This window comes from Alligator sinensis, unplaced genomic scaffold, assembly GCF_000455745.1.
Source record: "Alligator sinensis unplaced genomic scaffold, ASM45574v1 scaffold1113_1, whole genome shotgun sequence".
Taxonomy (NCBI): domain Eukaryota; kingdom Metazoa; phylum Chordata; order Crocodylia; family Alligatoridae; genus Alligator; species Alligator sinensis.
The window spans coordinates 55,513-82,014 of NW_005843040.1; the positions used below are offsets into that span (position 1 = coordinate 55,513).

Here is a 26,502-nt window from a genome sequence, read left to right on the forward strand (position 1 = left end):
TATATATATGAATGATTATTATGATATAAAATAATATAATTGTGAATGTTTTATGCAACCGTAGTGAGAGAGAAATGAAAATATTCATTGGGTGAATCAGCACTACTGTTTGTTTGTTTTTTTAATCGGAGAATATCTGTTCAATTCCCATTACTGTTTCCCAATCTACTGAAGATTAAAAGCAATGATACTGAGGATTATAGAAGTTACATCTGAAGAAATAGGGACTTTCATTTTTTTTAATTCCATCTATTATTTATTTCCAACCCACATAAGATTAAAGTTGTGAAATTTAAAAAAATTCAAAGGTTGGTTGCGATTGTTAATGGTAGTAAACTGATCAGACATGATTTTTAATGGCACTAAAAATCTCTGCAAGGAAAGTCTTAAAAGTTTCTATCCCTTTTGTATCAAGTGTCTACCCTCCTTGGATCACTAAGCTTGACCAGAGGGATGTAATCTGCAATAAACCTATTCCATCTCGTAATAACCCAGATGCCTTTGTATTTAATTTTTTTTATGACTGCCATGGAAAATTCCTTTAGCAACAAAACATGTGAACAAATGTTATTAATCTTTTAACCCCCATCATGTACAATGATGTTTTAACACTTAGGCCTTTGGATCGCACCAAATATACAAATGTCATAAACATGCCATCTTCGAGTTCAGCTATAAACCCCAGGCATGTTATCTTTCATCTTTCTCTGTCATGTAGGAAGCCTTGACTTTTATGAATCCTTTCAGCTGCCTAATGAAACTCTTTTTTGAGACAGCCAAGTTATGACACACTACTCCGGTCTTTCCAGTAGGAGCTTCCTGTCAGCAGCTAATATTTGTCATTGTACTTGCAGTCAGGGTAGCGATAGGCAAAACGGGAATCACAAGATCGCAAAGGTCTCAAGAACTCCGCCAACTTTGTAGCCGCATCATTGACTTCTTGGCTGTCCAGGAAGCTGTTTGCACAAAGCCTTAGGAAGCTGTCTATTTTCTCCTGAACAGGTTGAAGGAATTTTCCCTTCAGGAGTTTAGGCAGAATTTCCTGACATACCATAATGAAATTCTGGTTCTCTCTGACTGTTTTACAGGACAGAAATGTAGACTGGCAGTCTGAAGCCAAACAGCTAAATATGTCTCTATATTCCTGTTGGCCATCAATCAGTTGGCTACCTAATAAAGAAAATTAAAATATTTGTTAGAAACACCCATGCAAATCTTTCATAATCATGAACATTTGTAACTTGGTTAGAAAATGTCACTTAAAATCATGGTATGCTGCCTATTTATGCCAACATAACCTAGGTTAAATCGGCACATTTCATCCCAAAGTAGGGTGGACTATTTCTCTCACTTCTGATATGCATATGCTCTTGATAAATAAAGAAGTACTCCATATTACCCCGGAATTCTACTTTGCAGATAGGAAGGATCAAGTAATGAAATAGCAAAGGAATTTAGTTGGGCAGAATATAAATACTGAGCTGAAGTGTGATGTTACTATAAAAACCACAACAAATAGTCAAAACCTCAATTTTCCACCTAATAAAAAATCATTAAGATATAATCAATAATTTTGCACTAGTGGAAAAAATGGCAAGTGTAAGATTTTTTTATGCAAATAATATCAAGTTATGAATATTTGGGAAGTATTCAGCTGGCTACAGAAGCAGAGTGACTTTTAAAAAATTGAGTATTTATTTAAAAAAAAAAATTATTAACTTAATTGGTTTACTACTCTTGGACCAGTTCTTGTTCTACTGGTATCTTACTGAATACTTTGTGTGATGAAAAATGGAGCTTAAAATAAGAACAAATGGCAAAAATGGTGTTTCCTTTGTTAATATATATATATTTAAAAGTAAAAGTGATAAAGTGGCTTAAAATCAAAACAATTTGCTTACATTTCTACCTGCTAGCTAACTTTTTTGTGACACCTACGTTTCAAGCCAAAAAAATGACCAAGGGACTGTTAAATATTAGTATGAAAATACTGCTGTGTTGTCTACTGTGGCCAGTCATGGAAATGGCCAAATAAATGTGACGCTACCCATGTGGTTCTGTGCAGGCTGCTTTGGATGCATTTTAAAATACAGTGTAGTCACAGCACCATCACCCTTAACTGCACAAGTAAAACTTGTATATTATTCCAGAAGCAGAGTTAGGCATGGTAGGACCTGGTTATGTTTTTGCTGTCACCTCTCAAAGTTTTTATGACCTAATTTATGAAACATTTCTTGCGGTTAAAAAAAAAAAAAAAAAAAAAGGCAAACCAAACCCAAAACAAAAATATACCAGCATAACAGGTGAAAGATTCCCCCTACCTCCCTCCACCTATCTTGCTGTGGCCTGTGACAGATGCTTATTCATTCAACATGCTGAGTACCTTCCTGCTTGTCAATGATTCCCAGTGTGCTGGCATCCCGGATGAACAGATGTCCATTGTTAAAAATGCCAAATGTGCCAGCATCAACACGGACAAAATAAAATAAGTAGTTCAAGTCATTGTTCCCCATAGAATTGACAACAGAGAGGAGCTGGAAGGCCAGGTCTGCTGCCACGTCAGGAGAAGAGCTGTAGAACTCCGTCAAGGGCCTGGTGCTGGCACTGACAATCAGCCGTCCACAGGATCCCAGATACCTTGGAAACGGCCACCCCTCCACGTCTGGGAAAATCTGTGGGGGAAAAAAGGAATATGATAGATACTTTGGTATTTTCAGTGATGGCGTGTCTATGTGATTATATGCAGGTGCAGAGTGTCTCTGTGTGTACGTGCAGTACGAGCCAGGGATGTTGTATCGGTTTTCCCGTCCTCCCCTGCCTAGGTTGCAGGCGGGTGGATATAGTTTGAGAAAGTTGTTGAAGGGGAACTGTAAGCATTCTTGGGAGTGGTGCTGCTTGTTGCCAGCTCTCAATTAGCAGGCTCTGCTGGTTAGGCTCTGACTGCATGACAGAATTGTTGGATTTTTTTAAGGGGCTGTGTTGCTAACTCCTATGCTTTGATGACAAGTCTTGCAATTTTGTTTTTTAAACACCCACCCTGGGTAGAATTATGTTATTACTTGAAAGTTGAGGTTCTTGCTTTAAAAAAAAAAAAAGCGGGGGGGGGGCTTCTAGCTCTCATGGCTCCAGAGGAATCTAGAAAATATGACCCCTCAAGACAAATGAAAATCAACCCTCTGCTTATAGTTTTCTAAATCCCATGGCTATATGATCCTGCATCTCCAATTCTGAAGGATGAGGGTTGGCAATACAGTGGTCTAGCCACCTTCCTTCAACCACACCCAGTGCTATAAGGGTCTGTGAATACCACACATCTAATCAGCATCAGCATATTCTCTTAAAGCCCTAGGTTCTGAAATTGTGGAATAGGTATGAATCTTTGCTTGCTTGCTTTTTCTTTTTTCTTTTTAATAACGACTTCCATTCCTCATGGTTTTATACAGGAGCATGAAAAAGTGATACCAGTGTACTTTTAAGGACTTAAAAACTCTGAAGAAAAATAAAAGGAACCAAAGTATCAAAGATTTTTGAGCCAAACTCATGAATTTGGGGGCCCATCTTATGATTTTTGAATGTTTGGGTTTGGACTGGAACTTTTAGACATACCAGATACTACAATGTCTGCTCTCCTTAAGCGTGCATGTGTACACACATAACTCTGAGAGAAATCTTTATCACAGGACCATTTAATAGTAGAAGCACATGATATAATTATCATACACTTTTGGCCATTTCACTTCCCCTTTGCCCACTTTATCCGTGTACCCAACTTTCAGGATTCCAGAGCCCTGAAATGTTTCCAAGAGATGCTTGTCTTTTAAAATTAACCTGCCACAAAAAATATTTTTTTGTTCATTATCCCTTAGGGAGTTACTTTTCTAAAATTTCCTTGAAGTGAGGCACAGCATAGTAGATAATACTCATTTTTGGATGAGCTATGTTTTTTTTATAATGAATCCATTGTCTGCTATCTCTAGAGTTTAACATTTTAAATTCATAAGAAAGGGAGACTCAAAACTCACTGAACAGGCCAAGATAATAATAGACTTTAAAGTCATAAAATTTTTTGGCCTAGAGAGAGGTCATTTTAGGTTATTTATGGAGGTTTTGATGACTCCTCCTGAGTCCCATACAGTTGAAGTCATGGTGACTTGGGTAGAGTGGGGCTGGAGGGCAGAAATCGTTTCAGTAATTTAAAAAAAACCAAACCTCTGAACCATTTATAAAATACTTTCCTGTTGCAGAGAGAGAGCAACACAGGGCTGTGTGATAAAGCATCAAAATTCTACCTTTGCGCATTAGACTTCATTTAATGCAGTTATTCCATATGTGTTCACATCACATCAATTTAAGAATCTCATTCTCTCGTGAACTCTCAGAAAAGAAATATTTTAGTTAGATTGTTACTCTTTCCACTCTATTTTAACTTATTTTTGTCTCCCTAATGCACTCAAAAACAAGTACTGGAGAAAGACTTCTGCTTTTAATGGAATGGCTGTCCTAGTATTCCAGTTCTGTGTGGTTAACCATAGCAAAACAGGGTTGGAAGCACCCTCAACAAGTCATCTAGTTCAACTCCCTATCTAAACAACTCCAGGTAAATATTTGTTTTACCCGCTCTTAAAATCTACCAAGGCTGGAGTTCTACCACCCCCCCAGGTAATCTGTTCCAGTGCTTAAGCATCACATCTATGACGGCTGTTATCAACGCCCCCCGCCCCCCCACCAGTGTTTTCTTCTCCAAACTGAATAACCCTAGTTCTTCAAACCTATTCTCATTAGTCCTATTTCTTAATAAGTTTTTGTTGATGTCCACTGGACTTTGTCCAATCTTTTCACTTCTTTCTTGTAATATGGTATTCAAAACTGGACACAGTACTCCAGGTGAGGCCTTGGCAGTACTTGCTTAAGGCTTTGGTTAATCTTTTCTACAAAGACATTTAAGGCATTTAAAAGAATCCAGAAAATATTTTTTTTTCTTTTGTAAAGTGAGACTTTGTAGCTCCAAAAATATCAAGTGGATCAAGAAGCTTTGCCAAGGTAGAAGCTTATTCTTGTAGTGATTCTTTGTTTATACCATCTAGTGCAGTAACAGGACCTGACCAATGTCACATAGGCTACCAGGCCAAGGAATAAGGAATAATAGAAGCTTGAGGTGGCCATTTTTTTCAACAAAGCTCAGCATCCATCAAATAGTCCCCAGGTAGGCTCCTACAAGAAGTAATCAGATCTTCAAAAAATGCAATGTGCACTCAAAGAAATTCCCTCGGAGAACATGACAAATGGCTGGGTACTGCATGTATTTGCAAATCTGGACCTGGAAATGATCTCCATCCTGTAGTCTTCCCTGATTATGGAGATTACTGCTGAGTGGGGCTGGAGGATAAGGAACAACCTGGGAGAAATGAGTCTGTAAGAGGCTGCAAAGTATTCCAGAGAATAGGTTGGAGGAGAAAGACAATGGAAAGGCTAGTATGAATTTGCCAAGCTGAGTAGAAGTGGACAGTGCTATGGAGGGGTATTAAATATTCTCTCTGTGAAATGGCTTTTAGTAAGAGGAGAGGATAATACCAATCCCATCATACCAAAGTTGACATAAGGGGAGATTTGCAGTTCCCAGAAAATACTGGATTAGGTTTTGCCTGTAATTCAACCAAATATCTATGCAAAACTAAACCTTGGCACAGTTCTAACATATTTGTTGCATAGCTAAAAAGAAGGCTCAGGCAGCACTAAGGGTAGAGAAGTCAAGCACTAGTGTAGCAGGAGTGCACCACCATAACTCTGCCCCATTTTTGCATGGCCTGTCTCATTAAATCATTACAAGCAATTTGTGACTGAATGCAACATATTCACAATGCAATCAGAACATAATGCACACTGGACCTGTGCACAAGCTCTGCAGATGCTCAGTTATGCAAGCTCTGATTCTCTGAGCTCGCGACTTTTGCTGGCTTCAGCGGGTGCAGTGAGTACTCAGCATCTCCAGATTGCAGGTCTGAAACTTCAGTCTTGGCATAATTTTTAAGCCTCAGTGATCAGGTATAAAAGAGCATGCCACCCCATAATGCCAAGCCTAACTGTGACAAACCCTTTGCGGCTCCTTAACACCTGGAGATTGCCACATTCATCATTCCTGGGTTATCTTGATGTGGGTTTCAGGAGAATATCCCACCCCCAGGAGAGGCTCTATACCTGTAACAGGATGGGATGTGTGTTCACAGACAGTGTGTAGAGGAGGCGCAGCTTGTCTCGGTCTGTGAGGTGATCCATATAGATGCTGCCGGCATCTGGTACTTCAGCATAACGTCTCACTATTCTGTCCAGGAGTCTCTGTGAGGGACAGCGCAGCATTGGACTGGGCAGACCCTGGAAAGGAGAAAGATGCTTGCGATGATGCCACTTTAGAGCTGGAAGAGCAGAGTGAACTACTATAATGTGCTCCATACAGGCCTATGCTATATTTGATAAGTCTAACAGCAGGTCCTTATATCAGATAGCCACTCCGCCCTAACAGGTACTTTTAGAAAGGGCTCTTCTGTATTACTAGTTACATGGATCAGTGAAGGGATGTTCTATGTTAGGCTCTTCATTTAAACCCTGAACCTGCCTTGACCACAGTCTCATCTTCCAATCTTTACCTATAGCTTGTTGTCATGCAGGTTTTCAAGAAGGTGTGTTGTGGACAGTCCCTCAATATGCGGGTGACAGGCTTCCAATAAACAGGGAAGTCATTGGTGAGTCCACAGATGACTGAGGAGGCTGGATAAAGATCAAGACAAATCATTCTGAGATGAAGGAGTAGATCCTGGTGATGTCAGGTCACAGCTCTTTCCTTTTATCTTTCTCATTTATCTGCTTCCATAGTGGGGTGACTTTGCTTTAAACGATTGATGATTTTCTATGAAGAACCAGGGGTATAGGTTGTAGCCGTGTTGGTCTAGGGACATAAGCAGACAAGGTTCTTTGGTCGAATATGATATCTTTTTTTAGACCAACTTAAAAGTATTTTTAAATCCAAAAGCTTGCTAAGAACATTTTTTTCCAACTATTTAAGTTGGTCTAATAAAAGATATCAGATTCACCCGAAGAACTTTGTCTGCTTATGAAGAACCAGGCATGTCAGTGAGCCTGCTCCTTTCTACCCCTGCCACCACACTAAACTTGGTCTGCTTCTATGGTCAGCATCCCTCCACACAACTGTTTTTGGAGCGCTGCCTTTTAAGTCATTGAGTCTCTCTCTTCTTTTAATTAACATTTTCCAAGCATTTCCTGTCCACTTTAGCCTGTGACCCAGTTCTTCTATAAGGCTATTTATTAGAGATGCTAGATAAAATTTAAAAACTTGTGTATACGTGTTGTATGCAAGTATGCGCATAGGATAAATTATCTTTCTGATAAACCTCTTTATATAAATTATCAACAGGAAACCTTAATATCCTGCTTATTGATTCTTGTAAACAACATCAGCAACTGAATCTTAGGACTATATAAATTCATCAGTTGCTGTGTTCCTCTTTTTAAATGTGAATGTTTGAATTGTTAAAGTATATACAAACATCCACCACTGGTATAAATGGCAATGCTTATTTACCCTAATGAATATTACCATAGATTAATTTTTAAACAGCTGAATCTTTTTCTAAATCATAGAGGAAAAAACATGTAGAAATTTCACTCTCTTGTAGTGTATAAAAGGTACAAATAGGCCATACAAATAATAGGAGGGTTTTTTTGGTTTGGCAAGTGAATAAAACTAATTAGCTTAGATTAAATCAAATTATTTTGGGTTGGTTGTTTGAGAGTTAGGATTTCACCTGGGACATCTGAGGCCACAGTTCAGATCCACTCTCCACCTAATCCGAGCAAGACTGAATCAAAAGTCTCCCACATCTCAGAAGGTATCCAGGTTGTAGCTGTATTGGTCTAGAGGAAAAGGTAATCAGGACTCGTAGCAGAGATGATATCTTTTACTAGACCAACAGGATTTTTGCAAAAAAAATTCTTTAATTGCAAGCTTTCGGACACAATCACCTTCATCACGCATTGGAGAAAAGATTGTAACAAGATTACAACTGTAGTCTTTTAATTGTAAAAGATTACAATCTTAAAATTGTAAAATTAAATTAATTATTTAATAACAATTATTTAATAAATTAAAATTAATTTATTCTTAAAATTTTAGAATTACAATCTTAAAATTGTAAAAGATTACTGTCTTTTCTCCAATGCCTGATGAAGGGTGTTTGTGCCCGAAAGCTGGCAATTAAAGGATTTTTTTTTTTTTGCCAAAATTTTGTTGGTCTAATAAAAGATAACATCCCAGAAGGGCATCCTATTTGTGGAGATTCTGCCTCAAACCCTTCTTTTGGAGCTATTCACTTTATCTGAAACACTGAATGGTCACTGAGCCAGCACACAAGAAAATGACACCTGGCCTTGTGGTTAGCACACTTTATTGACAGGAAAAAGATACAGATTGAAATCCCCTCAGTCAAAAAAGGGAATTCAGCACCAGTTTCTCACCTTTTGGGTGGATCCCCTTAACCAGTAAACTATTGGATGGAAGTGGAACCCTCCTGCTTTAGTAGTTTAATAAATATAACCATTTTTGTGTGTTTGTTTTTTAACAGCAAAGACTAAGTAAACCAGAAATTGCAAATCATTCAGAAATGACAGAAACTATTTTCCAGCAAATAAGTAATTTACCAAGAATACTTCACCTTGTTCAAGTTACAATTCCTTATACATTTCTGCCTTCTGGAACAGCCCTAGCAAGAAAATAAATAAATATATTTTTGTCTAACATAAAATTATTAAGGAAGAAATGGAAGTTTTGTCTTACAGTTCTCTCTGATGTGTTATTGCTGACTTTTTTTGTCACTTTTCCTTTGGAAGAGAAGTGAGAAAAAAATGAACAGAGGAGAACTGTGTTAAATGAGAGATAAATGGTAGAGAAATTCACTTATAGCTGAGAGCATATGCAAATATTTGCAGACAAAGTTAGAAAGCACTGCTGCCTACAAGTATATGTGATTCAAATGCTGAGACCCTTAACTAAATAGAGTAGCAGCAGAAATGGCAATACTGTAATGCAATCAAAAAGTATAATTAACAAATGTTCTAACTCCAGAGCTTGTCCTATTGCCTGACCTTGTTCATATACTGTAATGATCACGACCGCTCATTTCCGAAAGAACTATTTTTGGTTTTTCCTAATTAAAACTATGACTGACACTTAGCTCAAGCTCTTATTCTTCCTTTTCCCCAGTACAAAAAAATCAGAATCATACTGTACAGTGACTTGATTCAGATTGTGCAGCATGGAGCTGATAAGTGAATTTGAAGTATTCGGTGTAAGTTCAACAATTACTCCATAGGCAGAACACATTCAGTTGCAATCAAATAACCTTCAGACTGCACATTCATGTTCACTGACATGCAACCAAATGATAGTTATGGTACGGAATCAAAAACATTGAATGAGCACCACTGGAAGGTGTTGGAGGTTTTGGTTGTAGCTGTGTTGGGCCAAGGACATAGGCAGACAAGGTTCTTTGGGTGAATCTGATATCTTTTATTAGACAATCTGAGTAGTTGGAAAAATGTTCTTTGCAAGCTTTTGGGCACAAGAGTCCTTCTTTGGGCATAAGAGATATTTATACACATACATTTGTCTGCTCTGACATGCTAGAGTGTCAGAGTAGACTCAATTAATCGATTCTGCTCTGCACATGAGCTGACATTCCTGGCACTGTGGTGCATGCATTTGTATTAATGGTGAAATGCATGTCAGCGCTGAGAAAATGGCGGCAGTGCACTTTTGAACTAAAACACCTTCAATACTGACGCGCATTTCACCATTTATACAAATGCATGTACCACAAGTATGTGTACAAATGCCCAGGGAGTGTCTGGTGTTGTTCTGAGATCTCTAAGGAATGAAAGAAGCTAAAAGTGTGACAGGGGATTAGTGAGAATGTAAATAGGTAGAAATTAGGAAAGCAAAGGGTAGAGAAGGGAGGGGAGGGCAGGAAATGAGGGGGAAATAATGCCAAAGGTAAGCAAGGGAGACTCTGCTGTAGTTGAGTTCTCCAAGGTAGAAAAGAGGCAGTCTGTGAAAAGGTAAATAGCTGGAAATTAAGAAGACAAAGGGTAGAGAAGGAAGGAAGGCGGGGAAGTGTGAATGGTAGGGCCAGGGGTAAATCAGATGTCAGGCAGGTTGTAATATGTCATGCATCCAATGTCTATATTGAGTCTATGATCTTTTGTATCCAGTAGATTTATCAAGTAAAGTTCTTAGGCTCATCTGCAAAAGGTATTTTGTAAATTCCCTTTGAGGATTAGAACTGAGAGGTCAGAGCGGGAATGATTGTCTTGTAAGAAGTGGGCACCCACAGGTAATTGGATATTTTTTTTCTTTGATGGATTTTTGGTGTGTGTTCATGCCAGTGTACAGTTGTTGTTTGGTTTCTCCTACATATTTTCCATCAAGGCATTTGGTGCACTAGATGAGAGAGAACATTTCTGGAGGTGCAGGTGTAAGATCCAGGAATGGTGATGGTTCTGTTGTGTGGTGTGGTTACTTTGGGAGTGGGGGAGGGGTGTTGGCAGATTTTGCATTTCTTGTCCTGGCATGGTCTGGATCCATATGGACCCAAACCACACCAGTTGGTGTAATAAAAGATATCATATCTACCCAAAGAACCTTGCCTACTGGAAGTTTCTTACATCAACAATTAATCAAGTTCTTGGAATTTTAATTACTGAATAAAGCCCCAGTTCAGCAAAGCTCTATGCATTGTAGATACTCCAGTATTAAAGGCTTTAATAATACTGCTTGGGTATTTAAGGTTTAGCATTTGGATAAGTGTTTCACTGGTCTGGGACCTAATGCTGCCTATACATGGGGAGGAGGAAGGAGGAGGGCCATTTTAATTAGAGCAGTTCTTGGACAGCCGCTCTACTTAAAATGCCTCCCCTTGTGTATTAAGCCCCTGCACATTTAAAAATGGCTGTGGGACGCTTCATCTAAACCTCATTCAGTGAGGTTTAGATAAAGCACCCCCACAGGCATTTAAAAAAATGCAGGGGCTTAATGCATGATGCTGCAGTGACACTGGACAGTCCTAATTAGAATGCAGAGCAGACTTGATTAATTGAGTCTACTTCAATGCATTCCCATTAGAATACCAACAAGCATGCGTATAGGCCGCCTACATTTTTAGGGGAAATGAACAGGGATTCTGGCTTTTCTGCTACTGAAAACAAACCTCTAGTTGTCAGCTTCACTAAAAATTGTCTGGAGGGAAAAACTGTTTTCTGTACATAAATCCCAAACTGTTGCAATTCAGAGGGCTGGAAATAATACTTTATCAATGTAAGATCTTAAGTATTTTATCTATACAGACAAAGGTATGATGACTAAGCTGTCAGCATAATTAGTTCCCGGTCAGTTGCATGATTAGCCAGCAAAATGTGTCTATACTCTACTGCAATCCTCTTTTCAAGGCATGACTTGCAGTGACATATCAACTGGCCTCTCTGGGTATTTATGTAACACACTCGGAGTTTACCCTGACACAGAGGAGTTCTACGAAAGTCAGTCTTCCTGACTAGACTCTACAATCAAAATCCTACCAACAGATAAGGAAAGGATACATTCAATTCAGAAATTCTGCCATCTGCTGTTCATACTGAAGCTGTACTGTATGATATATTTTGTGAATAAATCCTTTAAAATGGGGGGTGGCCAACCTACAGCACGCATGGTACAAGTAGCACAGGCAGCTTCTGTGGGTGGCATGTGGCAGATCAGGGAAAAGACAAGCAGCAGAGCAGCAAGATAGGGCAGAGAGTAAAAAGCAGAGCAAGAGTTTGGGCAGGGAGCACAGGGCAAGGAACAGAAAGCTGAGCAGCAGATTGGGCAGGGGGAGGAGATTGGAGTGGCAATCAGGAAGGTGCAAGCTTAATTTGTGCACACCTGCCAAAAAGATTGGCTCCCCCACTGCACTGAAAGATGAATTCAGGGTGCAAAGACAAGGTCTAGATTTCTAACCACACCTAGTTTTTTGAGTCTGGAGGGAGGAGTGGGCATTTTTCATCCCATTACAGAGGCCTACTGCAAAAGTTAAGGTCTCTCCTCATTTTTAAATTCCATCACTTTCCTCATCCACTTGAAGTTGGTGTTCAGACCTAGAGGTCTGCTTCAAGCATATCTCTAATGACATAGAATCACTTCTCAGTCTGGGCACTGTCTAAGGGCAATGGCAAAACAATTCTCTGGTCCTTCCCTGGAAAGGTCCAGTCATTAGATTAATGAATCACATGTTTATACTGATTTAGCCAGGTGAGGCTATACAGATTGTGCCTCAGGGGCTAAATAGGTTATAGCTCCTTTCATGTGATCAGAGTGGACTGGTACTGATCAGTGGCTTCAAGCTTGAACTTAATTGTACAGAAGAACACACTGCAAAAATGGAGATTTCTGAAAGCACCTTGACAATGAGTTTGTCTTTCTCTCTCCAGCCCCTTCTTGGCTGCTCTTCATTGTTAAGATTTAGAAATAGACCCTGAGGGAGATTGCTGAAGCTAGCCTCCATCCTGTTGTTGCAGTTCACCCCAACCAGGAAAAATAAGCAACATGGTTTTAAGCAATTAACTTCAGTGTTCAAAATGCAGGCACAGCAGTAGGCAGCTATTACTATGCAGGATAATCCAGTGCTTATTCACAAACATGGAGTTAAATCCAGGTTGTCTCTGGGGCAAGCTAGATTTTAGTATCAAACTACTTGTAGCTTGCAATAAAGCTTTTCTTTGTGGCAGATGAAATAATCACAGTGGCAGGCAGCTCAATTGATAGCTCAGTCAGGGAGGCCAGGCAGTGCAAAGTGAAAAACATTATTTCATGGTCTGTCATTTTGATTCAAGTATGTTAAGGTTTGTCATAACTCTCTGTTTTATAGAATAAAATTACTTGAGTCCAGTAGCTTTACCAGGTCTTCGATATACCTTCAGCTACAAGGAAGGACAGTGCAGACAGTAACTGAGTGACCATGGGATGTACGGTTACCCTGAGGGCATCAGTGAAACTGGATGTTACAAGAATAATGCCAATTGCTTCTGCCAAGTGGTTGCTGTTGCTTATTCAGAGTTGGAGGGGTGGGGGTTTCTGTCAGTCAGGCCATGCACAGGTACCAACATTTTTATCCTGTGCAGATACTATACCATTGAAATCACAGTTCAAGACGGCACACCTAAGGAGCCCTCTCTGTTTAAAACGAAGAAGGTAAGTGGGAGAGATCTCCAGCTGCATGAAACTGAACAGGTGAGAGGAACACTCAAAAAAATCTCCTGTGAATCATTTTACAGTGGTCTATGTCAGAAAACTTGGATCTGAATTTAATCTCATCCCCCTCCTCCTCCCTTCCCTCTCACCCACAACACCAGTATAGGGATATTTGGATTCCAGCTTTAGATTCCACTCACCATAAGAAGAGTGGCTATTATGTAAAACTTTTGTCCTTTTGGGCATTTTTTGATCATCTCCAGATATGGGGCTGGAATCTGGTGGTTTGATTTGATTTAGAAGTGAAAGGAAACAGAGCTGTGCTCTTAAATGTGTCCAGTTTAGATTCCATTAAAATTAATTTATATCCTATCCATGTATGGGATATGATATATAACATGTATGGGATATATATGCAAGTATAAGATACAGTGTATTGAGGGTTTGTTTTGTTGACTGCAGTGCACTGTGCCTGCTGTGATGGAAAGACCATGAAGATTTGTTAAGTGGTTGAAATTTACCCAGTGAATTTGTCCCTGAGTTTGAATGCTCTTCCCTCCCCCAGTGCTGAGACCAGTAATTTGCCTTGCAATTGCACAGCAGCCAACATGAATTCAGCAATGTCCTCTTCCTGCTCCCCCCTCACCCCCCCCCCCACAACACCATGCTTCACAGAGGCGAAATCTGATCCTGTGGGAGAAATTGGAGAGGCTGAAATGCAAAGGGGTACTCAAATGGAGCTCACTGTGTGTTAGGATTTCGCCCTGCGTGTGATATTTGTATGTGACACAACCTAGCCCAGCTGAGATTGGGTTTCAGAAAAACTGAGAGTGTGGGAGGTGAGAAGGAGGTGTAATGTAGTGGCAGAGGGAGGAGAGTAGCACTTTTATAATTCAGTCTCTCTTCAGCAGATCTCTGGAAGAACAGAGTATTTCCCTACTTTGACATACATGAGCAGTTTCAGTAGATGGAAGTTTTATGCACTTCAGTGCTTGATTTAAAGTCATTTTACCCTTGTCTTACAAGACGATGCAGTATTGAAACATACTCCTTGAGCAAAGCCTGCTTGCTAGGTGGGTTTCCCAAGCTTGCCCAGCTGTACTATTGTTTTTTCCCACGTCAGCACCAGTAAAGCACTCCACAATGCCATCTTGTGGGGAGAGAACTGCCTCAGCATGCATGGGAAACAAGTTCACTGCAGTATTTCAAAAAGAGGCATATTAGCACCTCAGAAGATAATGTGGATTTTAGGTAAAGAATATTCTTGTATAGGGGCTGGAAGCTCCAAGTCCCTTTCCTTCTTCTGTTTGATAAGATGATTAGACAAGGCACAAGGTGTTTTTGTGCGTGTTCAAGCTTCAAAGGAGTATTTCCAAATGGACATGGTTGTCATCATTGGGTCCCATTCCTGTTTTGCCTTCTGCATCAGATGTGTGCTCCTGTCTGCCAGCCTTGCAAAGCTTTAGCTCTCAGATCCAGCTCTTTTGCCTCCTCGCCGCCTCAACACGGTTCTGCTGGTCCAGACATGCTGTCAGTGGCGCCAGGGTAGGGTTTGCCCAGGTGCACCTGGCAACGTGCTCAACAGCTGATGCCCACTCTGGGTCTTGTCACATATTCACTTGCAACGGTTGCAAAGCATTGGTATGTAGTGACCTGTTCAAGTCAGTAGCATTGGGAGATAACCCTTGCCTGAAAGGGGACACCTTTGCAATGCCACAAGGGCACTTAGCATGTGCCACACTGCTGAAATGTGCATCTGCTTGCCCTTTCACTGCACTTAGTGTTATGTCAACTGTTTGACACTACCCTCGAGAGTCAGCCCTGCTGGCTTTGCAAGGCTAAAAGGAATAAAAAGCAGGCAAAACTCATTATTATCACAAAGACAGCAGAGGTGAATGAATGCACCCAGGGTGCAGTGCTGTGAAGGGAGAAGATGCTATTTCTAAGAAGTTCCTATTCAAAGTAAATCCTCACTTTAAAGGGAAAATGCCACTTTTCAGGAAAAAAATATCCAAAGTCTTCCTCACAGGTTAGATTTTTTTTTTCATTTTAAATATGCAAGTACCAACCCTCTCTGATCCCCTCCTTGGCAATGGACATCACAACACTTTGCCTCTGGTTCAGGGTGTGGGCAGGGTTTGTCTCTTGACTGAAAACCATACTCAGCTAAAGCCAGCATCCTACCCCCTGGCAGGAGAGGCAATATCTTGGTCAGTCAGGCATGCTGCAGCCATTGCTTAGAACTTGGTGCTTCTTCTGGGTAGGCTTGTTTCAAATCAGCTCCCTCCAGCTCTGCCTTTTCTGCTGCCTGGTTATCAGCTCACACCATATGCTTTTTCTCTCTCTCTCTCTCTCTCTCTTACTTTCCTCCCTCTCTCCAGGACCAGCAACTGTCCAGCAGCTCCTCTGCAGCTGTGTGTGTGTGTGGCGCACATGTCTCCCTTTGCTCAGCCTTTGACACTTAAGGATTCCAATAAAAAAGCCAGCAAACTTCCTCTTGCATGACACATGTTGCTTTAGATGACCTGGGGATTAAGAAATAGTAACCCTAGTTTGCTGGGCTTCAAGCCTCAGGAACGTGACCTGATTTGCTCTGCGAGGAGGACTCCTGCCTTTTGCCTCAGAGGGAATCTTGGATGTTCCTCAATGCAGTGCTTCCACTGAGGCACCCACGTGCACACAGGCATCAGCTGAAGAGGCGGGTGCTCCCTTGCCCTTCAGGTGGCAGGAAAAGTCCCTGGTGGTGGCAGTAGAGAAGGGATCCAAGTAAAAAAAAAAAAAAAATGGTGCTACTGTCGCAAAGGTTTTGCTTCAGGGTAGAAAATCCCTGTCTAGGAATTTAGGGGTCAGGCTGCCCTTCCAGAGATGAAAACTACATGCATTTTTTTAAGTGACTTATTTAACAAGGGAAGAGGAGGACCAACACATCCTCTGGGTTCATTGCTGACACCTTCTCATTATTGCATCATTAGTCATGTGATAATTGCAAGGCTCCAGGTCCTAGAGTCACACGATCATGCAAGAATTTCAGTTTTCATTTTTACAAATAGGGATGTGGCTGCAGAATCTCAAACACCAGGCAACAAATTAAAAAAAAAACTACACCCCCCACTGTTCAAGAAAATCAGTGCTTGGGGTTCTGGTTCATGATATTTGAATGTTTGAAGCTGGCAATACTGGAATATATATAATATAGCTCTGGCTAGAACACAGTTAGGATAAGTCAGAACTGGAATCTTTTTCTTCAATGGCCAAATGTGAATCCTGAACTCAAAACCCAGAGAACATTAGGAACATCCAGCTTTTCTGAGCCTTCATGGTTCAGTTATATTTGGACCAAGACTTTTGATTCCAGTTGATTCTATTTCTTAGGACCAAGTCATAGCTTGGAAAATTAAGGGGGCTAATAAAATGAGGGTAAGGTCTGCCTCTCCTCCCTTATGGCTCAGTCTTGTTCTCTCCAGCCACTCTAAATCAACACCTTCTGACAACCAATTTTGGTGAGACACTTCCTGAAGGGCTGTAGACAGGTAGTGATCAGCCTAGGAGGTAGAATGGAGCTAAACAGGTTCTATTAAAAAAACGCCTAGTTCTCCACTTGTTGAAAGTTAAAATAGGCTGATTTTAATGTTAACCTGATTTCGTTTTCTGTCCTGCCTGGCAATAATTCATGTGGCACTGAAGACCTGAGAGAGCACTTTTGTCCTGTCCTTGCGTCTTTTTTCACAGTCATAGTTCTTGGGGAGCTTCATTAGCTTAGAGTAAGCTAATGTGAAGGTAGATAAGTATAGCAAGACACACCAGTTGTGTGTTTATTTTTAAAAAAATAGCAGCTATAATGATATCCCAGTCTCTGCTAAGCGAGGTAAGTAACAGGGAAGTGGCTGCCAACGGCTCTGCTCTATATTAACAGTATGTTTTTTGGAACTTGTTTACTAACCTGGATGAGGTCCGGGGTGAGGCGCTTTGCTTTCAGCCACTTCTGGAATCTCTCTGTCTTCCTCAAGACGCGCTCAATGCTGCAGGCTTTTGTATTGGAAACAGAAGTACAAATTCTCTTGTCAGCCTGGTCATGCTGGTATTTGGTGGTTAACCTGGTGATGTCAACCAGTCTCCAGCTTTTGGCATCATCAGTGTAGTTCCCGGAATAACTGAGAAGGTAGCTGGGAGGCAGTTTCAAGCGAGGAGAGAGCCAGCTATCAAACCTGCCAAACCAAAACAAAGTCCCAATGGAGAGCATGTTAATCAGCCACATTGAAATAGGATAACCTGGGCACCACTTTCAGCTTTTGTTTTTAACTCTACAGGCGAGAAAGAGCATTTCATCACTTTGAAAATGTTTTAAATTATGAAGGGCAATAGTGAAAAAGAGATCAGCAAGTTTTGGAGGTTTCAAATTTGATTTCTCGGTAAGCTTCTTTCCCTGCTCCTTGGACCTCCTTGTAAACCTTGTAAATGCCTGTAGGTATGCTTAGCAACCCATGATGTGGCTATTTAACAACAACGCCTCCGTACCAGTAGCCTGGTACTTCTGAGTGACCCTATGAGATACAAAATGATGCACTTTAGTAGAGGAAAGACTTGGTAACCAACTAAGTTTCATTTTAGGCTCATGAGCCTGTACTTATAAGCAGTGGGGGGGAGAGGGAGACAAGTCCTGTCCGGTATACAACATGTAGCAACCCCTTAAAAAGTCTGGAGGCATGCCAGTGGGCCTCTATCGTCTGCTGCAGAAGCCACCAGAGCTCCAACACAGAAGTGTGTATACACAGCCAGCCCTTGAACAATGTTATATATGTTCAGATATATATGTTTCCTAACAATATAGAAACAATTTAGAAAACAGCTGTGTCCATGTGGTTTCCTAAGATATTTAATATTGTGTAGACAGCACAGACAAATGGTTATAAATGACTAAAGATTTAAATAATCAATGTGAATACATTGTACAAAGATGAATGGTGTACTAGGGAGAAAAAGAGGGAGAAATAAGATTCTTTAAGTGTTTCTGCAAGATCATCCAGGTCTGTAAATCTGGGTCAGTCGTAATGGCAATGGTTCTGTTCTAAAATCACCTTTTTACAATTAATGTAATATACCCAGGGACTGCCGTACAGATCATAGAAGCCATTACTGGTAAATATAGCCAGTATAACAAAGCTGAGGTCCAAAAGTAGTTCTTGTTTAACTGGGAAAAGATTAACTGTAATTATGTGAGGGAGTTTTCCTATTTAACGTCTCACAAAACATTTCATAAAACAAAAAGTTAAATCCTGTCAATGGCATGACTATGAGAGGCAAAGCAATGACATGGATAGCAATGCTTAGGATATGTTGTTTGTGAATGTGACCACTTGTCCAGGAAACAATTCAATATTTCTTTATAAACTTCCCAGAGAGATGCCACTGTGTTACCAAATGTCTTGCTGTTGTCTTATCACAATGTCAACTAGTGGAGTATCAGCTGTCATTGCTGATAGTAAGCATGGATCTTTTCCAGGTCTATTCCAGGTATTCTTTTGATGTGGTGTGATTACATTAGACATGCTGCATGTCATGGGGATTCTGTAAAGAGAATGAATACCCACTGATGTCCAAGCTGCCATTTTTCTACCTACAAGGCTAGCGTATTAAACAGTACTGATCAGTGCCTCTTTCAGTTGCTATTTGATTGTCTTTGCACCCTGCCCCTCCGGTTTCTTCCTAATACACTGTAATATAGCATGTAAAACTGATCCAGCAATTATACTCCAGGCTGCATAGGGTGGAACAAACCAGTCCCTTCAGAAAATACTGTGATGGAGCCACATGAATAGAGATATTGACCATGAAGGAAATTCTGACATTTTGGTATTTCCTTTCTCCTAAAAAAATAATGCAGTATCCTGTGAAGCACACTCCTACAAATGTTGGGTTGGAATGATGGAGTTATCAAGTTGATCTCAGTGAAACATCTTGTTTCAAGAAGGTTAAAATGCTTAATTTTGACACATATTGTATTATATATTAGTCAAAATGATGATGTTGAAACTAAGGCCCTTGAAAATGTTTTTCATGGAAAATTTCTATGAAATCAAAACATTTCTATGGAACCCTTGAGTCCACTGAACCAGCATTTTCCAGCAGAGAATTGTTATGCAGGAAAAGTCAACCTGCTCTAGTACACAAGATAATCCTTGTGTTTGGTCGCCTTATTTTTTTCCTAAGCCCTTGCCCAACAAATTTTAATATGGGTAGTTCAAGGGGGAGGAGGCATGCTATAAGGCTCTCTTCTCAATCCTCAGCTATTGAAATCAGAGGTCTGTCTGAGCCCATTATGGCCTATTAGGCTAGTGAACCTAAGACATGATGGCTTCTATAGTCAACATTATATGAAGGAATGAGATGACCAGTATCATGTCAGGCCACCTTCGATCCCCGGCCTAAATGACCAAGGACAAGTTGACTGGAGGCAATGCTGTAGTAAGGCTCAAAGTTGCACTTCCAGTCACCCTAAGATGCTTAACCAAGCCTTTCAAGTGAGTTGGTGGGCTTAGGATGACTTCTGACCTTGACCTTTTTGTGGACCATTACTGCCCTCTGCATAGTTAATGATCATAGCTGGGGTCTGGCAGCTAGCAACAGCATGGCTCCTTACTCAGCTGTGCCCTCATGGCAAGGGGTGGAGGTGGCATAGGAATGCTAAGGGGTAGCCTTCTGCATAGCTTGGCAGTATCTAAGGTGAGGGGGTGTTTGAACTGCCCAGTTCTCTGGGGAGAGGAAAACAGAAGGGGCAATTGCTTCCGATACACAACTCTATTGTAGCTATGGAGATATTGTGCTGATCTGTGCCTCTCCACACAGTATTGCATAGGAGGAGAACATATGGGCTGTGCAATTACATGCTGAAGAATTTTCTTGTTTTATCAGCCCCCTCAGCCATGCCCACACATGTATTTAATATATAATAATATAAGGGCACAGATGAGTATTTTGTAAGTAAATCTGTAACACACGCAAATAATATGACTCGAACTCTAACTTTCCGTAGCATAATGTCAAACATCCAATGCCAATAAAGTCTCTGAATTAGGAAATCCTTTCCTATGCACTGAGGAAAGATTTATAATTAGATCTCATCATAAATTAAAGTTAATAATTCAAAAGCCAAAGTAGGATTGGCAAGAGCTTGGGTGGATACAATTAGATGAAAAGGCATTACCAAAATAAAGTAAGTTTGAAAATTGAAGCTGAAAAGTTTTTGATCCTGAGTAAGGCAAATAGTGCAAAGGAACTTTGAGAGATACTGTGTGGAGAAGCATGGATCAGTGCAACGTCTCCACAGTTACAGCAGAGTTGTACAAGAGAAGCAATTTCCCGTTCTTTTTCCTCACTCCACAAAATTGGGGAGTTCAATTCCCTAACACCCATCACCCTAGATGTTTATTTAGATTTCTTCTGTTCAGAAATTCAGCTTTAAGTGTTAATATGTTTAATCTATCCCTGCTTTGATCAGTTGATGATTTCTAGAGCTAAGTGAATCATTTGCAGCAAATAAATTACACCGCAAATTACCCAACTGTGGAATGGTGCAGTTTCCTCATTTTAGTTATATAATGTAATGCTCCTCTCCATAACCCGAAGTAGAAAGAGTTTGCTATGGCACCAGCTCTCACAAGAACTTGGCAGATTCATTCCCTATAGCAAAGGTTTGAAGTTGTGCACATTGCCACCACATTGTCTTGGAAACCTACCAACCACCACAGCTACTTTCATGCTACCAGCTTTCATCCTAAGCACACCACCAGAGCCATTGACTACAGCCAAACTCTGTTACAACCGGCTCTGCTCTGACCCCACTGACCAGGATGAATACCTTAAGGACTTGGAGAAAGGATTCTTGCAGTTACAATGCACACAAAAACTGTAGCCACTCAGATCAACAAAGCTAGACTCAGATATTGCTCTGACCTGCTACAATAGCAATCCTGGGACAAGGACAACAGAATCCTTCTGATTGTCACCTGTGTGCCCCAACTTGAACACCTAAGACAAAACATTAATCACCTCCAACCCCTCCTGAAAAAGGATGATTGTTTCAAGAAAGCCTTTGGGGACAGACCTGTCTTGGCTTACAGACAGCTTCCCAACCTTAAACTGTTTCTCAGCATACTAATGAACATCCATTCTCCCTGAGGCTCCAGGCCTTGAAATGGACCCAGATGCCTGATCTGTCCCCACATCAATACAGACCACAGCATCACTGGACCTAATAACACCATTCAAGATTCATTAACCTACAATTCTACCAATGCTATATACACCATCACCTGCTTATAATGCCCTTCTGCTGTCTACATCAGACAAACAGGGTGATCTCTATGTATAAGAATGAATGAACACTGTTCTGATGTCAGCTGCAGAAAGACACAAATACCCGTGGCAGAACACCTTAACTTCCCTGGACACCCCATTACTGACTTCAGGATTGCTGTTCTCAGGCAAAAAAAAAAAAAAAAAAAAAAATTAAAATCCTGTTTTAATAGGAAACAGCAGAACCAGAATCTGTCCACAAACTGGACTGTGTTAAGTATGGTTTAAATAGGGACTGTGGATTCTTATTTCAGTACCTGGATTCGTTTTTGTGACCCCCTTTGTTCCTGTGGCTTTACTGCTCATTTGTTTTTCTCTCCTAGGACTGCCACCCTCTCCCTGTCCCTGTTTCTGTTCCCCGCCTCTTGTCTTTTGTATTCTAATTCCTCTCTCCTTTTATACTCAGCTTCCTGCATGTTTCTTCACAGCATCTGATGAAGTGAACTTGGGTCCACAAAAGCTTGTACTCTACACATATATCCTATTTAGTTAGTCTATAAAGGTGCATATCTACCCTGCCTTCATGGTATTTATCATCAACCTGAGACTTCTTTTCTGTAGAAAAGTTAGGGTAGGATTTTTAAAATAAAGAACAATAATGCTTATTTATTATTGTGGTTTGATCTGCATGTTACTTCCTTAAGTCTCTAATCAGTAAGCAGCCTGCTGTGCTGGGCATTGTACGTTGCACAACTGGAAGTAATTTTTAAAAATGTTGAGCATAGGTAGGCTTTATGATTTGAATAATTCAAATGTGCATATACATTGGAGCCTTGGGCCAAACATGCAGATGGATAAATGCAAATTGTTGCTTCTTACACAGAGCCATATACAGATTCATGGAAAGTAATTCTGACTGCTGGTTTGAGAAAGAATGACATGATTTCTTCAGCAGAACTTAAGGCATAGTAACACCACCATCCTCACAATGCTTCTGTTTGGCATTGTGTATAGCAGAGACTTTGATGGCATGACATGCTCTCCAGGTACAAAATTCATCCTTGCATGGTGCCACAATAATAAATTACTTGTATCAAATCTTACAGTTCGGGGTTTGCAATTGCTTGGCCAACACTAATTGATTAAGGTTCTAAGCTGCCTTCATAATTAATGTTTTTATTTCAAAACATTTTTCATGGTGATAAACCCAAATTGAAAAATTGGAACTCCCACCCCCACTTTCATTATGAGTCAAATTGAATATATTGTTTGACCCAAAATAAAATATTTTAATTTGGAGTGGGGTTTTCAATTATTAAAATGAAATTTAGGTAACTTTGCACCTGAATGTCCTTGCAAACCAAAAAAAAAAAAAATAGAACAGTTCATTTAAAAATTGTCAACATGAAGCATTTCACCATTTTCAGCTGCTTCTTCCAGTTGCTTGCATTTGTGGCTGGATTTATTTAACTGAATTTGACACACAGTCATTGAAAGTTTTTTGTCAACCCCATTCTACTTTTTTCAGTGATTAGGAAATTGAGTGGAGCTGGGGGGAGTGATGATACTAACCACTTTAGAGAAAATGTTCAAATAAGCTTATCAGTCTGCTAGAGATCTGTTTTGAGTTGTTTGTTTTTCTTAAATTGCTGGCAACATAAATGTGCCTTATTACTAATTAACTTACATCATTTGACTGTGCAAAGTGTAAACATCACAGATAATTAATAATTATTGCACTTTTAGTAAGGCAAAAGCTTAGATTGGACGGCAGAAGCAATCTTCTCCTTTAAGGGATATGTACTCCACTGTTTACAGTATTCCTATAAGGTCATAGGAGAAGCTCTTGGACATTAGGAAGCTCTTACACATTACTGAAGGCAAATTTAGATACAGAAACAGCCAGTTCAAAAGTCTGCCCAGGTCCCTGTTCTGCACAGGGCTCTGCTGCTTAGAAGATAGTCTTTTCCTCCTATCACTATGCAACACCCAAAGGACACAAGCAAATAGGCAGATGGAAGAACTTCTTTACAGTAAGGGGGACCAGTATCTGGAATAGACTTTCCCAAGGAGGTGGTACAGTCCCCAGCCTTGGAAGTCTTTAAGAGGAGACTGGGCAGACATCTAGCTGGGATCATTTGGTCTCAGCCGTATTCCTGCCCAGAGCAGGGGAGTTGGACTTGATGATCTTTTGAGGTCCCTTCCAGCCCTTCATTTCTATGATTCTCTGATCTTCCAGTGAAGAAGCTGTCTTCCTTGCTGAAGCATCTTGTGCTCAGGTGGCTACTGACAAGCATAAAATATGTAGAGTCTATGCTTGCTTAACCTGCTGTAAGACATGCTGGTCTTAATAGGAGAGCAGAGAAACTGATCCTGGCACCTTACATGAGTGTTCTTTGCTCCCCAGGGTTGTAGAGGGGGAGTTACTAGTACCACTACCCCAGTGGCTATGGAGTGCTAATGCTGTTACCAGTGCACATGGAGAAGGTAGAGCAGCCCCATACAGTGATGACAGAGTAACCAAATCTGTATACCTGTAGGTGATGGCACCCTGAGTACATTATCAGACTTATTGTCACTATATATAATTCATTTATATTGCAGTAGGTCTTAAAATCCCCAGTCTGAGCTTAGGTATTCAAAGTCAGTGGTGCTATGTTGATTAACAGAGGTGGTGGATCTACCTCTAGTGTATGGACTGCAAATTCACTCTGCTTTTTCAGAGCATGGGCTGTATGTCACTTGCAAAGCATCTAGCACATGGCATCTGTGCATTGTTGCAAGACAAATACTTGACAACAGAAGAGAACTCCTCATAAGTAGTAATGTGTACTAGCTACTCTGCTTTTATTCTGACCGGCTTTCATGGTTGATATAAGAATGCCAGTACCGTGAGGATCACAAGCTCCACAGGCCAGAGATCATCTTTCCTCTATGTTCTTGTGGAGTACCTAGCACTGTGAAGCCCTGAGTCACCATTGTAATAAAAATAATAACAACAGAATTGATGATTCTATAGTAGCACTGAGTCAGTCTCAGAAAAAAATGTTATGGTTTTACTGAGGTACATTTTATGCGATGATGTAGAGATACAAAATGTAATGTGTCTAATATTACTGTAGTTGCATTCCTGTACAAAAAATATATTTTTACTACAGTCCTTTCCCCCTTAGGTTCCTAGATCTATAAAAAAGAGTGTCCAGAGCTCTATAAATCACTTTAGAAACAATAAACCTTTCCCCTGTAAAGCTTCTCCTTTTCTTTCTTCTCGGCTACAACAAGAGTTCTGCTTTTGAGCCTGAAATTGGCTGGATCAGTCTGCAAATGACTTAGATACAAGTTTAATTCATCTAGAAGCATGTGCAATTTTCACAAGTGTCCTTATGTTTGTAGTGAAAACTCCTAAAAGCATAATAATGTTTTAGCCTTATCTGCAATTAGGCCAGTGTATCTAATTTGTAAAAGTGTGCGTGTGTGTGCGCGTGCAAGCGTGCACAGACTTATATATACATTGAACTTAACTAGCATGTGCACATTTTGTGATGCAGTTAGTACTAACTTAAGAAAAACCCATATGGCTCTTAGTGTTTATGCTATGGCTAGAGCGACTTTATACAGGCTATGAGGAGCTTTACTCCTCAAATGTACCTTCCCTTTGGTCAGTTACTTATTAGAAAATAATTCCACAGACATTTAAGCAAATAGGTGTACAGTTTTTCCCCCAGTGCTGTTTCAAATTGGTTCAGAGCCATTCTATAAACAAAAAGTTATGAAGTTTAGCTGACTTCATATTTACTTTTAGAAGCATGACTCAGGACTGAAATGTGATGATTTCTTTTTAAAAAACCCATACCGTAGACGTTAATTATAAAAACTTGATGTGGTAATGGAAACCCAGTGATAAATTGCTTTTCCAGTAGTTTCTTCCTAAAGTACTTGGAAATGTTAAGGCATCTTTCACATTACTATGCAGAACATTTTCAAAATGATTGTGCTGAGTTTTCTGACCTTATTTCTTCTTTAAAGAATTTCTTGCAAATCGACGTCCCGATGCAGGCATTGCACTTATCAAGTCCCAGAAAAGTCCGTCCAAAACTGTAGCTGGGTTTGACGTGGGGCACATTAGGAGAGGTTGTTGCTTCTGAGAGAGGGCTGCGGCTCAGAGTCAAGAACTGAAGCAATGGAAACAGACCTACAACATTGCTGGAAAGGTAGTAGATCCAGCACCCCATCTACAGTACCTGCAAGCACTGCCTTTTGGAAGCTGCTTAATTCTATATTCTTTGCACCTTTTGATGATCACTGTCTGCGGTTGTTGGCCTCTCAATGTGGTGTGAGGAACTTGGTCCAGAAGAGGCATAAACCATCCCCATCCTGCCAGCTGGTTGGTGGGTCTATAGATTTGAGTTCTTGATGAGAAAGAATATGGTGCATGGTGGGAGGTGAGGAAACGTATGGAGGATGCAGATAACTTGGGTTGCCATAGTTACCTTTCCTCTACTTGGTGCAGCTGTTTCAGCCCCTGTTGACCCCACCCATCACCAGCTTGGAAAACAACAACAAGAAATGCTCATCTGCACTTTATGCAGACAAATGAAGGATATCCTGTTGCTGTAGCCCAGGGCATACAAAGGGCTCTGTATAGAAGTTCCCCAGATATGACAATGACATGGCAGAAGCACAAAGTTTAACATAAGCAAAAAGTTGAAACCTTGTCTTATTATTTGCATTACTATATATATATATATATATATATATACATATATATATATATAGAAAAGGCAGAGGGCCTTGGCCTTTGCATAGCCCAAGATTGCTTTGCTTCTTATATATCCCCTTGGCTCACACTTCCCCTTATAACAGTGAAGATCTAAAGATTGCCAGGGGGGTGATTGCTGTTCTGTTTCTTGATAATTGTGTAG

At 40.3% G+C, this 26,502-nt stretch overlaps 1 protein-coding gene across 2 annotated transcripts; it reads right to left on the reverse strand.

Moving 5' to 3' along the window:
* Positions 1 to 181: 181 nt before the first annotated feature.
* CUNHXorf36 (chromosome unknown CXorf36 homolog) lies at positions 182 to 25,945 on the reverse strand. Of its 2 annotated transcripts, XM_006036939.3 has the most exons (5): positions 25,589 to 25,945; positions 17,229 to 17,493; positions 6,196 to 6,369; positions 2,384 to 2,672; positions 182 to 1,170 (listed from the first exon to the last, which is right to left on the reverse strand). In XM_006036939.3, the coding sequence occupies exons 1-5, from the start codon at positions 25,810 to 25,812 to the stop codon at positions 830 to 832; spliced, it is 1,293 nt and encodes a 430-aa protein (XP_006037001.1). In that variant the 5' UTR covers positions 25,813 to 25,945; the 3' UTR covers positions 182 to 829. The 2 variants fall into 2 exon arrangements, with proteins under 2 accessions (XP_006037001.1, XP_025049166.1); XM_025193381.1 differs by lacking the exon at positions 6,196 to 6,369.
* Between the last annotated feature and the right edge of the window lie 557 nt (positions 25,946 to 26,502).

Coding starts and splice junctions, on each gene's coding strand:
- CUNHXorf36 (XM_006036939.3), bottom strand. CDS start 25,812: ATGGGGTGCTGGATCTACTACCTTTCCAGCAATGTTGTAGGTCTGTTT. Junction 6,370..17,228: donor TCACCCCGGACCTCATCCAG/GTTAGTAAACAA, acceptor TCTCCTTTCCAG/GGTCTGCCCAGTCCAATGCT. Junction 2,673..6,195: donor CACATCCCATCCTGTTACAG/GTATAGAGCCTC, acceptor TTTCCCCCACAG/ATTTTCCCAGACGTGGAGGG.